The sequence below is a fragment of the Vitis vinifera genome, chromosome 17, assembly GCF_030704535.1.
Source record: "Vitis vinifera cultivar Pinot Noir 40024 chromosome 17, ASM3070453v1".
NCBI classification, from domain to species: domain Eukaryota; kingdom Viridiplantae; phylum Streptophyta; class Magnoliopsida; order Vitales; family Vitaceae; genus Vitis; species Vitis vinifera.
In genome coordinates, this window is record NC_081821.1 from 19,363,957 (window position 1) to 19,378,584 (window position 14,628).

At 45.9% G+C, this 14,628-nt stretch overlaps 2 protein-coding genes across 6 annotated transcripts in view; one reads left to right on the forward strand and one right to left on the reverse strand.

Annotated features, from left to right (window-relative positions):
- LOC100257953 (probable cyclic nucleotide-gated ion channel 20, chloroplastic) overlaps window positions 1-14,628 on the reverse strand; it is a 173,716-nt gene that overhangs the window by 31,469 nt on the left and 127,619 nt on the right. The window lies entirely within an intron of this gene.
- LOC132252801 (uncharacterized) lies at window positions 8,683-10,040 on the forward strand. Its single transcript, XM_059734068.1, has 2 exons — window positions 8,683-9,288; window positions 9,389-10,040. Exons 1-2 carry the CDS (start codon window positions 8,683-8,685, stop codon window positions 9,920-9,922), a joined length of 1,140 nt encoding a protein of 379 aa, XP_059590051.1. The 3' UTR covers window positions 9,923-10,040.

Here is a 14,628-nt window from a genome sequence, read left to right on the forward strand (position 1 = left end):
TTCTCACTTCTGGTGCCAAACGAAGCTTATCTTGGTCCAGACGGAGTGATCTTAGACGGGTTATATGTCTACCCTGGTCGGCCAAAGGGTCTTGAGTCTAGGAAGGACATGTGGAGGGAAGCCCCTCCACAATACCCCCTAATATGTTTGCCTTTATCCGATAAGGTAGCTATCGGGTTGAGGCAGGACGAATTATCTGTTTTCAAGTTTTTGAGCGCCAAGGGGTGTGTGCCACTTCGGCATGGCTTTCGTACGCTACTCCGGATATTGCTATTGCTTGTATTCTCCATATGTAGGACTACACAACTTTTGATATAGCAAAAGTGGGAGTCCGTATCCCCCTTTTTCGCTTATTTTGCCTTAGTCTCTCGTTTTATAATGATCTCTCTATTGCCCCCCAGGTGGTAGCTAGAGTCCGAAACCTTATGCGACAGCGCGCTCACCTTTTCCACCGGCTGGAAGCAACCGAGACCATGAGGGCATAGGTTGCCCATAATGTGGATGGGAATAAGAATTTTCTTGCCAACTTGGAGACGACAAAGAGTGAGACTGTTGCTGCCCAGGAGCTAGCTGAAGAAGGTGCCAGTTTGCTGAGGAAGGCCAAGGAGGAGAAGGAGGCATCTCAAGCTGAAGCTCGCCAACTGGCTGAGGAAAATGCAGTTATGGTGGCCAAGAAAGAGCAGACTGAAGAAGAAGTTGTCCGGTTGAGGCAGGAACTGCAAGATCCCCAGACAAGGTTTGATTCTTTGTATTTCTTTACTATGGCCGGCTGAAGCCTAGTCTTTCATACTTGTAATAAGCAATTTGACTGATAATATAGCTTTAGGTTGGTCACATTCCATGGGTGGAGCAAGGGTACTCCATCTAGAGTCTGGAGGTGGTATGCCCCCGAGTCTCCTGCCTTAGTTATAGCATATGACCTTTCCCAATTAGATTGTAGCTTTCTAACTCCTACTTCAGCTGGATTCTCGAAGACTCTTCTGAGAACTAAAGATCTTGGCAAAAAAAACCGTGGTCATGACCTTTTGTTGTACTGAGAAATTGCCCTCTGATGGTATGATGCTATTCGGATAGCTGCGTCTCCTCGTAATGCATAAGCAGGGAGCTGGTATAGGTGATTTGATCTGTGCCATATGAGAGACACAATGGCTAGAGTGGATCAACTATAGATGGATCTTTTTCTACCAGGCTCAGTAATTACTATTGATCCCTTGTATTTGATGATTTTGGACGTGCCTCCTTACCGTTTGGGTGTTTGGAGTCTAGCGCCACTTGATAGCATTGGCGCGCGACTAGTTGGCTACCAAGGAGATCGACTTGTCCCTCCTCCATGTGGTAGCTTACCATCCGATGGTATGTAGAGGGAATGACTTTCATTTTGTGAAGCCATGCACGTCCCATATTGGCATTGTACGAGGACAAATCGTCGACCACTGAGAATTGTACGTTCAGGGTGATTGGGCCAGCTTGGACGAGTAGCACAACGTCACCCAGAGAAGTCGTCATAGCTCCATTGAACCCGGACAACAAACGCCCTAGGTTCTCTAGGGAAGATGGTGAGTAGCTCATCTGCTTGTAGGCTAACATTTGCAAGAGGTCAACTGAGCCACCTGGATTAACCAAAACCCTTCTCACGTCGAATCCGCTTACCCCTAGTGTTAGGATTAGGGCATTTTCATGCGTTTGCAATACTCGGTTATCACCCATTGGAGGAAAGGAAATTGTGTCGTCAATGGAGCGCACACTCCCTTCCGAAAAGTTGCACTGAACTGAGTTAACCCGCTCTCTTACAGAGGCTGCATGGAGCAACCTTTGCCTTTGCCACTTAGAACTGTGTCTATCGTCTACAGGGCCTCCATCTATGTAGTTGATGAAAACTTTGAGAGCTGTCGGAGATGTGGGGACTTAGATGGCTAGCTCTTGCGCAGTCTCTCTTTGCCCGCTAGTTGTGCTGACATACTATTTTAGGTGCCTGACTTTGATTAGTTTCTCCACCAAGTAATGGAGACTCTTGCATTGCTCGATGGTATGGTCGTGATCCTTGTGATAAGAGTACCTTCTGTTTCGATCCCGTCTAGTTGAATCTATCTTGATCGGCTCTGTCCATCTGAAGTCAGACAGATCGCGGATCATTGGGAGGAGTCTCTCATATGAGATACTGAGAGGAGTCAGTCTCGCTTGATTCTGTTGCTGTTGGCCAACCCGCTTCTTACTAGCTTGCCTCGATTGGTTCGAGGGCTTAGAACTTCCTGCCTTGTCGTCCTTGGTCGGACGATTGGTGACTAAGACCTACTGAATAGCTACCCAAACATCGTCTTCGAGCATGGAGTATTTGTCTGCTCGTCTGAACAGGTCATTCATTGTTGCAGACGACTTCTTTGCGAGAGACTCAAAAAATGGCGTGCTCGAGCCGATGCTTCGCTTGAAAATTTGCAGGATGACATCCATACTATAAGACTCCACTTGGAGCACGGCTTGCTCGAACCGCTTTATGAAGTCTCTGAGCGATTCGTTCTCCTGCAGCTTGATGTTCTGCAGGGTGCTTATATTCTCCTTATGGCAAGCAGAACATAAGCAGTGCCCCACAAAGGCTTTCGATATATCCCGAAAAGTGTTCATGGAATTCTGAGGGAGACGGTAGAACCAATTAAAATCTTGGTTGTAGACCTTTCACAAAAGTGCATCATTCCTTATATCGAGGGTCATAAGCTACCTGAAGTGCATGATGTGATCGAATGGATCGCTTGTTTTGTTATATGTCGTGAATTTTGGCACTATGAACCCCTTAGACGGCTCATAGTTAATAATATGAGGGTCGAATGACGTGAAGAGCATGTCATCCAACCGTCGGCTGACAGAGTCGGGCGGAGCTCAAATCGTCGGGGCCTCAGCTTACTGCTGCCTTGGTGGCTGAGAGGGCTATTCCGACATAACTACTGTGGGTAAGGCACCTAGACGGGCCTTCAGGGTTTCTAATATGCATGGTTGCTCCTCCACACCTGGTGCCTGAGGTCCCAATTGGGCTTGCATCGCATTTGACAAATCTGACCTTCTACCACGCCTCCTTTTCATTGATGCCTAGGTAGAGTCGATGCCTTTGTCCAGCTGCGTTTGGCGAGCTGGCAAAACCTCCTCCTCAAACCGTCTCGGTAGCTGCCAGACAAGAACTCTGTGTTCTCGGGGAAAAATGCCTCATCGGTCCATCTTGAGGCTATTTGTTGGCTTTGAGGGTGCCGACTTTGAGAAGGGCCCGATGCTGACATTTGTGCTCGCAACTTCATTCTCTTGTTTGAGTCGCTTCATTTGGCGGAGCAGAGACTACATCTGCTGATCATTCTCTTGTTGGTGTCTCTCCATCCTTTCACGCTAAACAAAGTAGTCTTCACCACCCATAGCTGATGATTGGTTTCTGGAGGGTGTTGACATCCTTAGTCGTTCCCACAAACGGCGCCAATGTTGGTGTCGAGGCAATTGAATTCAGGTTCGTCCAGCTTCGCTAGAGTCAGGCGGACTTCTTCTCTGCACAGAAGGATGTCCGAACAGGTGGTCCGGGCACGCCCCTCTAAAGCTCAAGTCAAAAATCACTGAGGTTAGCTCTAACTATTTTTGTGGGAGAGAATGAGCGTGTTTACCTTGTTCGTGCTTCTTGAGGGGTTTATATAGAGCTAATGGCAATATCATTATAGCGCTGGTTGTGCACTCTAGCCTTTCTTGTAATGATGATTGTGTGGACTGTCAATGTCATCACTGTTGCATGGACTGGGCGATCACATCAAGTAAGGGTTGCTGACTGGTGCCATTTGCTAACTGTCATGCCAAAATCTCGAACCGTGTAGCTAACTGTCCATTTAGCTTGCCAATGTCTGGGATTGTGTGTAACAATTCATTGACATTGACTTTTGGGTGTAAATGGCGTCTAGTCCGGCGCTCAGACATCAGGCATTTAGGTCGGCGCTCAAACATCAAATGTCTAGGTCGGCGCTCAGACATCAGGCGTGGTTAACCACGCATGTCAGAAATCCTGAGGACTTGACTGGATTGATTTGCTCGTCTAAAAGGTCCAACCGGCATTGTGGAAGAAGGAAAACTTCTCACTTCTAATGCCAGATGGAGCTTATCTTGGTCTAGACGGAGTGATCCCAAACAGGTTACTTCTGTCTGCCCTGGTCGGCCAAAGGTCTTGAGTCTGGGAAGGACACGTGGAGGGAAGCCCCCCACACTAACCACTGTAGCATTTTTTGAGGAATCTTATAAATTATGCATGCTATCTTGGTACGCTCTCTATCACTTACTTTTTGGAATTTCATGAACATGCATGTTGTTACGAGCCTTATCTATGTTTGATTCCATCCTTAGGTGCTTAGATGTCTGTTCGATTTGCTCTAATTAAATACATGTCGTGTGCCAGTAGAGACCTCTTTTAAGGCTTAGAGGGGTGCTACCTATTTGAAGTACCTTCCCAATAAGTAACCTAATTCCTGGACCTAGATTTAGGTTTTCAAAGACGCGCTTTTCCAAAACTATGGAGTCACTTCTTTAGGACTTTCTTTCTTATTTTATTTTTCCTTTTAAAATAAATTAAAATAAGTGACGACTCCAACTCTTCCAAACTAATTTTTCACCATTAAAAAAAAAAAAGCAAGTTTTGCCATTGAGTGAGAACGCATATGAAAAACGCGAGTCCACATACTCTCTAGATTTTTATTTTTCAAATTTCCTTACTACATTAAAAGGTTGTGGTTTTCGATAATTTTTAATGGAATAAATTATTATGAAAATAAGATTCCATATCTAAGAATATTTAATAAATTGGAAAGGATAGAAATAAGGAAAATTAAATATTATGAGGAATTTTGAATTCTAAAGCTAAAGTTCATTTTTCTAGATTTATTCTTCTGGATTTTAAAGAATTTTTCTTTAAATTTATTTTTTGGAAACCTTAAAGAATTAAATATTTTCTAATCGGATAAAGTGCTCTCAAAGTTTCAAAACTTTCATAAATTGGAAGTTTCCTTATCACATTAGAGTCTCCAATTTTGAGAATAAATATTTTGAAAATTTTCATAAAATATAATTTATCATTAAAGGACAATACTAAAATGGTTTAAGGAAATAGTAATTTGATGGAAATGAATTTCTTTGAGAACATTTTCAAGATACAATATTGATTAAATCATAATTATGTAAAGAAAGAGAATTTTTTATGAAAAATAGATTTTAAAATTTGAGAATGAAGATTTTTCTCAAGTCAATTTTGGACAAACTACTCACAAAAATTTTAAATTTTTTAAGATTACATTATCTTATTACACTAGGCTTCCAATTAGGAAATAAATATTTTTAAAAATTTTCATAGAAAATTTATTCAATGAGGAAATTTCTGAAGTTTTAAAAGCTTTGATTATTTCAAAATATAAGTGAGAGATGGCCTTTGGCAAGCCCATAACTTCAAAGATTGAGCCCATATTGATTTGGGTCATCACTATCCTAAAGATGGGTTGACCAAGGAATCAAGGGATATAGGCTTTCATCATCCTCTTAAAACCCAACAGTGGGTTAGGCCAAAGAATTAAAGAATGTGGATTTTCTTAAGGATAAGACTCGATATGTTAGAAATGGGAATGATCAATCCTAAAAAATGGAACTTTTCACTTGGTAACAATGATATCAAGGATTTTAGTTACACACTTAACTTAGATATGAAGAAGTAGAATCACTTAAAGTGGTCCCACTAGAATAGTTTAAGAGTTAAACATAAAAGATATGTTAATCTTAGGAAACTTTCTAAGATTAAAGCAAAGAGATTAATTAGAGAGGGTCTCCACCTAATAATACGATCATGATTTTCCTAAAGTAAACTGGATTCTTATGATACTAGGATATCTTGCATAAATGAATATAGTAATTAAAGAGCACAATATTATTTCTAAATTTACCAATTGCCATGAATGCTCATTGATTAACGCATGGGGTTATTTATTGTTATGGATATCATATCTTTCTATTATTATTGTTGTCGCCTCGCGTATCCGGTGATCCACGTTGCTGCTAGAGGGATGGACACGTGATTCTCAACACACAAGGGGTTCTTGATTCAGTGATTACACCTGCAAAAGGCATCCGGACAGGGTGTCCGGACGCACCCTCCGATGGTTTTGTTAGCCATGGCGAAAGAGAGATATATAAATCAGTTGGCCTTTTACTAGGTATCAAGAGGTTACCAGGGGATCCCCCCTTCTTCTTCGTGCGAAGGTATATATATCCAGCTTCAGGGGTACTGTTCCTCTCATTAATGGTGAGGAGATCTTTTCTGTTGTGATGATGACAATAGGTGTTAGTAGGAGCACTATCATCCTACGAATGGCTGTCAGAGACCATGGTAGGTGATGCGGCTGTCAGAGATCGTGGGAAGCGATTATGCAGAATGATCGTGGGAAGTGACTTGCTGTCACTTCCTCTTGTCTTCTCATTCTGCAGGTGATGGGATGTGGGCCATGGCTGCTTGTTGTGATTGCGTGTAAGACTCGCTTTACTTTAATTGACCATCCAGAAGATTTATATCCGGATGGCTCATGCTGATTATCCGGATGTGTTGTGGAGACTATCCGGATGTGTACGCTCTGCCAGCGTCGTTTGCTCTTCCTTGGATAGGAGAAGATGAAACGTCGTTTGCCTTTCCTTGAGGCGGTCCGGATAGGATAACTGCACCATGCATATCCTTAGGGGAATCCGGATGATGATGGTCCGGCTGATAACACGTGCCACGCGTCACTATGAGCTGCGTGCCACGTGTTTCCCAAGGGGAGGGGTCCCTACATTGCCCCCCTTTTTAACTTGCCTATTTTGCCCAAAAAATGGGCGGGTTAAAAATAACTGGCTTTTGAAAACTGAAGAAGTCCCTTCGTCTGACTGGGCCACGTGGCGAGTGGGGGTGCGGAAGCCAAAAAGGCATTTATGACGAGCCGCCGACCCTGCGTATCCCCAGACAATATGTCGTTTCAATGATAACATGGCTGTTGGTTTGGCTTTCCGAGGGGCTGTCCTGCTATAAATAGGGCACTGTACCTCTTTTTGTATTTTTTCCTACTGCATTCTCTTGAGAGCCTTCCTTCTTCTTACTTTTTCCTGCGTCCTTTGCTTTTCTGAGAAAAACTTCGAACGACCTCGCTTGTTTGTTGCCGGTGATTTTATACCGAGAGAGTAACCGTTCTTCTTCTTCAGAGCTCTATTTGGTACGTACCTCTTTGCTACTGACATTCCTTTGGTTGCATTTGCTGGCTCTTTAAATTTGTTTTCTGGCTTGCTTGGGCGTTGTTTTGGACGAGTCGTTTCCAATTGTTGTTGAATGTTGGTACTTTGTTGTTGTTTGGAGGGGTTTTTTAGGGGGTTTTTCTAACTGTTTTGAGTTAGGGTTTGTGTATTTTCTGACTGCTTGGTTTGATTCGTTGTATTGCTTTTGTATGTAGATTTTGATTTAGCTTTGTGGTGAAAAATGGCTCCAAAAAAGGCTGTTTCATCTGTCCGGGTTAGCGAAGCTAGCGAAAAGGCGATAGACAAATTAAATGCGAAGGAGTTCCGGGAGCGATTCCTGATCCCCCATGACGTATTGAATGACCTGGTGAACGAGGAGGCGGCTATGCCCACTGAGAAAGGTGGAAAAAACGCTATCCTCTTCACAAAGGAACAATTCAACGCGGGGCTCCGGTTCCCTCTGCCAGCCTTGTTCAAGGAATTCCTCCACTTCTCTCAGATTCCACCCATCTTCATTCATCCCAACCTTGTCCGGGTGCTGATGGGATGCAGCATTATCAACATGCTGTACAGCCTCGACCTTACGCTACTGGAATTGTTCTTTGTCTATTCCCTGAAGAAAGCAAAGAATGATATCTTCAGTGTGTCCGCTCACCTGCCCTCCCTTCAAATGGTGACAGAACTGCCAGATTCGACAAAGGGAGGGGCGAAGGGGCTGGTGGCAGTCTGGGGTGGATGGGCGGGGCTATCGCAGCATCCGTCGAGGCCTTTTTCTCCGAATTATACCTTAAAAATTCCGGGTAATCTTGTTTTGCGATTTTTTTATCCGGATTTTGCTTTGCTGATTTTTTCTGATTTTTCCGGACGGAATTCTCACCTTTTGTTGCTGACAATGCAGGTTTGGAATTGAGGGGCCACCTTGTGGATTGGGTGGAAAAGGCGTCCTTTGCCTGTGTCTGCAAATTATTTGAAATAGATCCCAAGGAGAGGGCCTACAAAACATTGCTTTCCGCACGGAACTTGACAGAGGTCGTCCGGGAGCCCCAGGAATATGTTATCAATATTCTTCCTAGGAAACTGGCAAAGGATGAGATAGTGCCTGGGGAGCATTATACTGTGAAGGAGCTCCCCCTCTATCAGGAAGCTAAAGAGGCTGACGCTGAAAGGCGGCGAAAGCTCCTGGAGGATAGAGATCAGAAAAAGACTGAAGGCACTATCCGGAAGGCTCCCGGACAGAAGCGGGGTCCGGACTCTCCTCCGAAGAAAACTTCAGGAAAAAGGGGGAAGCTGGTGAAGAAGCATGGGAAGGATGCGAAGGAACCCACTCCTCCCAAGGAGTTTCCTCCTCCACAAACTACCTATGAGGGGGAAGTAATGATAGAGGAGCCAGTAAATGCTGCTCCGCACTCTATCTCAAGCGGCCCCGGACGCATGTCGGGGTTGAATCACTCAGGTCCCTCCTTAGTCGCGGTTGCGCGTCTGGCCAACGTGGCTGAGGAAGCTGCATCTATCAACCATCCGAGCAACCTTAATCCGGATGATGATGCAGCTGAAACGGCCCCGTTGGAGGAAGCGGGGGCAGAAAGCCAAAGTCAGCCTTCCGACGACCCGGATCGCTTGGCCATAGTCCTGGTGAAAGGGCCTCCCCTCAAGAAGCCGCGTTTGACGCGCGATCTACAGTCCGGACTCTTTGAGCGGCTTCAAGAGCGGCAGCAAGAGATTGAAATTAGCTGCGCTTCTGCCCATGACGCTCATCCGGATGGAGGCGAGGTGGAGATGGCTACTGAGACCTCAGCCGCTCCGGCAATAATTCCGGCTGAGGATGCATCCGGACCTATGTGCCCGGACGAAAATATGGGGGCTCCGATTCCGGGACACGAGCTACCCTCTCCTTCCTCATCCGAGGAGGAATCTGCTGACGATGCCGCTCCCGCTAGCCCTTTCAGCTACGCGGAGTTGGAAGTTAAGTTAAAGCAGATTACTCCTGACTGGAAAGCCATCAAGCCCTCTGCTAAGATGTTTGATATGATAGAAACGGTACACCATTGTCTTGTGTTTTTGTTTTTTGACTTTTTGTTGCATTGATGTGTTTGTTGTAGTATGATTTATGTTTTTGCTTTTCTTGTTTGTGTGTCAGCTGGTGAGGGGCCTCCGCAGCATGTCTCAACAACACGATCTTTTTACTCAGCTGCTGCAGACTGCAGACTATATGAGGACCTTCTCCTCTCGGCGCCAAGAGATTGAAAATCAGCTGCGTCTGAGAATGGAGGAGGCTGAGGCCAATTTATCCACCATGCGAGAGGAAAATGAAGCCCTCCGAGCGGAGCTGGCTGAGGCGAAGAATCGCGAAGAATCGACTGCGGGTCGCCTATATGAGGCGGAGGGTGAGGCAGCCCGGCTGAGGGATGAAGTGAGTCAACTCCGGACCGAGGTTTCGAATGAAAAGAAACAGAAGGAAGACTTGCAGCTGCGTCTAGAAGTGCAAAAAGAGGAACTTGAACGGGAGTTTGCTGTGGAAAGAGAGGAACTTGCAGCGGATTACCAGCAACAAGTGGATGATACGTTTATTTTTGGGTATCGCTGCTGCATGAAGAAGAACGGCATTAAGCGAGATACCCCTTCAATTCCTCCGGGTGAAGAAAAGAAGCTCCATGAGAAGCCCGCTCCCTGATAGTTTATCCCTTTTTGCAACTTTTCTGCTGTAATTTTTCCTTCTGTATTTTTTTTGTGGTCCGGAGATCTCTTTGTAATTACATTTATTCATATCAATAAAACATACTTCTTTCTCATTTGCACTTGTGTATACTTTTTACTGATAGTACTACTTTAAATTGGACACATTCCATGGTCTGAGTAACGGAGTGCCATCTAACTTTTGTAAATGATAGGATCCATTTTCGTTTGCCTTAGACACTATGTAAGGTCCTTCCCAATTGGCTTGGAACTTTCCCGCGCCTACTTCAGCAGTATTTTCAAAAACTTTTCTAAGTACTAGCGTACCATTTTTGAAGTTTCTGGGCCTGACTTTTCGATTGTAATGCGCTGATGCCCTTTGTTGATAATCTGCCATCCGGATGGACGCGCTTTCTCTGACTTCATCTGCCCAGTCCAAATTTCTTCCTAGTTCCGTGTTGGCGTCTTTTTGCTTTGCTGCATCAGTCCGGATAGTAGGAAGACCTATTTCGGTGGGAATGACTGCATCCATTCCATATGTGAGGGCAAAAGGAGTATTTCCTGTTGGTCGTCCGGGTGTGGTTCGATAGGCCCACAGGACGCCGGGTAGTTCCTCCACCCACTTCCCTTTGGCTTGCTCCAGCCTTTTCTTTAAGGCATTGACTAGAGTTTTGTTTGTGGCTTCCGCCTGGCCATTGCTTTGAGGATAACGTGGCGTGGAGTATGAATTCCGGATATTCAATTCCGAACAGAAATTCCTGAATGCAATGCTGTCAAATTGTGGACTATTGTCAGCTATGATGATTTGGGGAATCCCAAAGCGGCAAACAATGTTCTTCCATACGAACTTGGTAACATCTTTATCTTTGATGCTTGCATATGCTTCAGCTTCTACCCATTTACTGAAGTAATCAGTGGCGACAAGAAGGAATTTCTTTTGGGCAGGTGCTGCTGGGAGGGGTCCCACTATGTCCATGCCCCACTGCGCGAAAGGCCATGGGCCTGAGACCGATTTTAATGCGGCTGATGGCATATGTGGAATGGGAGCGTATCTTTGACATTTATCACATTTTTGGACATATGCTGCCGCGTCTTTCTTCATTGTTGGCCAATAGTATCCTTGTGAATGAGCTCTATGTGCTAGGGATCGTCCTCCCGTATGATTTCCGCATATTCCTTCATGTAACTCAGCTAGCACATACTGGGCCTCTGAATGCCCAAGACAGCGAAGATAAGGCCCTGTGAAGGATCGCTTGTACAGGTGCCCCCCAATCAGGGTGAAACGGGCAGCTTGCACCCGGATTTTGTGCGCTCGTTTAGGATCTTCGGGTAAAGTTCCTGTCCGGAGATATTCTGCAATATCATGCGTCCATTCTTGATCATCCGCTTGGTCTGCCTCAATGGTGTTGCAAGTGGAATTTTCTGCGACAGAGGGATTGGCTTGTACATGGATAGGCAATAGAATGGCTTCTCTGATGGGGAGGGAAGCAGCTATACCGGCCAAGGCGTCAGCGCGCCCGTTGTCAGCTCGCTTAATTTTTTCAATTGTCCACTCGGTGAATTGCTGTAAGGTGCTTCTTACTTTGGCCAAGTATCGCGCCATGCGTGAGTCCTTAGCCTCATATTCTTTCTGGACATGCCTTACCACTAGTTGCGAGTCGCTATAGATTCGGAGTTTGGAGACGGATAGCGCAAGAGCGAGGTCCAATCCGGACAGGATGGCCTCGTATTCTGCTTCATTGTTAGACGCGGAGAATCCCAGCCGGATGGCCTGCTCCAGATGTTCCCCAGTTGGGGACTGCAATAAGAGCCCAACTCCAGAGCCTGATGAGCGTGAGGCTCCGTCAACTCGTAGAGTCCACCACTCCTGTTCACCTGATTCGTGGTGCTGGTCGGGTCTTCGTGAATATTCGAGCACGAAGTCGGCCATTACTTGGCCTTTTTTGGATAATCTGGGTTGGAATTCGATTCCAAATTCGCTCAATTCGATGGCCCATTGTAGCATTCGCCCAGTTAAATCTGGTTTGTGCAGAATGCTACGAAGGGGCTGGTCGGTCAGTACAATCACTGGGTGGGCTTGAAAATAGGGGCGGAGCTTTTGAGCAGCACTTCGAAGAGCTAAGGCTGTTAGCTCCATTTTTGAATACCTGGTTTCTACATCTGCCAAAGCTCTACTGACATAGTAGACAGGTTTCTGCTCCTTTGGCGAAGGGCAGCGGAATAGAACTGCGCTGATTGCCCATTCTGAGACAGCTAAATACATATATAGCTTCTCCTTTGGGATGGGGCTGCTCAAGATGGGCGGATGCATAAGACAATGTTTAATTCTTTCCAACGCGTTTTGGCAATTGTCCGTCCATCCCTGCGTTCCAGCTTTTCGTATCGCTAAGAAGAAGGGTCGCAACTCATCAGTGAAGCGGGCTATAAAACGTCCTAACGCAACGAGCTTGCCTGTGAGGCGTTGTAACTCCTTTTTGTTCCTGGGAGGAGGTGTCTCCATGACTGCTTTGACTTGATCCGGGCTGACTTCTATGCCTCTTTGGCTGACCATAAATCCCAGAAACTTGCCAGCACTCACGCCAAAGGCACATTTGGAAGGATTTAGCTTCATGTCATACTTTCGCAAGAGGTAAAATACTTCTTGTAAATGGAGGATATGCTGCTCTCGAGTTTTGCTTTTAACCACGATATCGTCAATGTATACCTCGACCGAGCGGCCTATCAGAGGTTTGAAGATTTTAGTCATCAATCTTTGATACGTGGCGCCAGCGTTTTTGAGTCCGAATGGCATGACTTTGTAGCAATAGAGGTCGTGTGGCGTTATGAATGCTGTTTTTTCTTCGTCATTCGGAGACATGGGAATTTGGTGATATCCGGAGAAGGCATCCAAGAAAGAGAGCATCCCTTGCCCGGAAGTGGAATCCACAATTTGATCTATCCGTGGTAAGGGAAAACTGTCTTTTGGACATGCATTATTGAGATTGGTGTAATCAACACAGACTCGCCATTTGCCCTCTTTCTTTGGTACCACTACTACATTTGCCAACCAATCCGGATAAGATACCTCTCTGATGAATCCGGCTTCCAACAATTTGTTAATTTCATCTTGGATAACTCTTTGTCTATCCGGGTGAAAGCGTCTAATCTTCTGTCGAATGGGTCTGGCTGCTGGAAAGACGTTAAGCTTGTGAGAGGCGATAAAGGGATGAATTCCCTTCATATCCGAATGTGTCCATGCGAAGATGTCATGGTTGCTTCGAAGGATATTTTGTATGCTCTGGGTTTCTTCTTGTGTCATGAGGGAACTGATGTTTGTGAGGTGATCATTCTCTTCTGAGATTTGGATTGTTTGTAAGGGATCTGCTACCGGGGGATCCTTGTCCACCGGACCCAATAATTGCTATTGGTCGCGCGCAATGCTAGGTTCAGGGGGAGATGCATCCTCCTGGTTAGCGACTGCTTCACGTGCTATTTGGTAGCACTGGCGAGCGGCTAACTGGCTGCCATACAAGTCAGTTTGCCCTTCATTGGTGAGGAAACTCACCATTTGATGATATGTGGAAGGGATGGCTTTCATGTAGTGAAGCCATGTGCGTCCCAAGATGACATTGAAGGGTGACAATTCTTGCACCACCGAGAATTGCACGTTGAGAGTGACTGGTCCAGCTCGAACCGGCAGTATAATGTCTCCTAAGGATGTTGTTGATGATCCGTTGAATCCGGATAAGATTCGTCCGGGGTTTTCGAGACCCGCGAGACTATGTCCCATATGGCCAATGACTGATGCTTGTACTAGATCGGCTGAACTGCCTGGATCAACCAAGATACGTCTTACATCAAAATCTCCTATTTCTAGAGAGAGGATGAAGGCGTCGCGATGTGGCTGTAGCGTCCGGGTGGGATCTACTGGTGGGAAAATGATTGTCCCATCTATGGGGCGAGGGCCCTCTCCAGTAAGACCCGGCCGGATGGAATTAATGCGCTCGCGTATTGACGCGGCCCGCAGCAATTTCTGCCTTTTACGCCTGGAATCGTATTCCTCGTCAGACGGGCCCCCATTGATATAGTTTATGACAGCCTTGGGGGCGACTGGGGCCCTCGGGGCCTCAGAGTTATGATGCTGAGATACGTCCCTTCCTCCAGTATCTGAGCGGAGGTACTATTTTAAATGTCCTGCTTTGATGAGCCTTTCAACTAGATACTGGAGGGATCGACATGTCTCTGTTGTATGACCATGGTCTTTGTGGAAGGCGCATTTCTTGCTGCGGTCTCTTATGGATGGGTCCGTTTCGAGGGGTCTAGGCCACCTGAAGTCGGACAACCCTTGGATCATTGGGAGAAGTTTTTCGTATGATACGGATAGGGGTGTGACGGGCGGCCTATTCGGACGACTCGGCCCGTCCTGTCTCCGGTCAACTGGTTTTGGACGGTCCGGAGGCTTGGCATGTCTGTCCGCGTTATCTCTAGAAGCCCGTCCGGCAACCAAAACTTGCTGAGTGGCTGCACGCACGTCATCTTCGAGCATTGAATATTTGTTAGCACGTCTGAACAAATCGTCCATCGTTGTAGGAGGCTTTTTTGCCAGTGATTCAAAAAATGGAGTGCCTGGACAAATGCTTCTCTTGAAGATTTGTAGGACAGCATTCATGCTGCAAACCTCTATTTGGAGTACGGCTTGGCCAAATCGTTTCACAAATTCCCTCA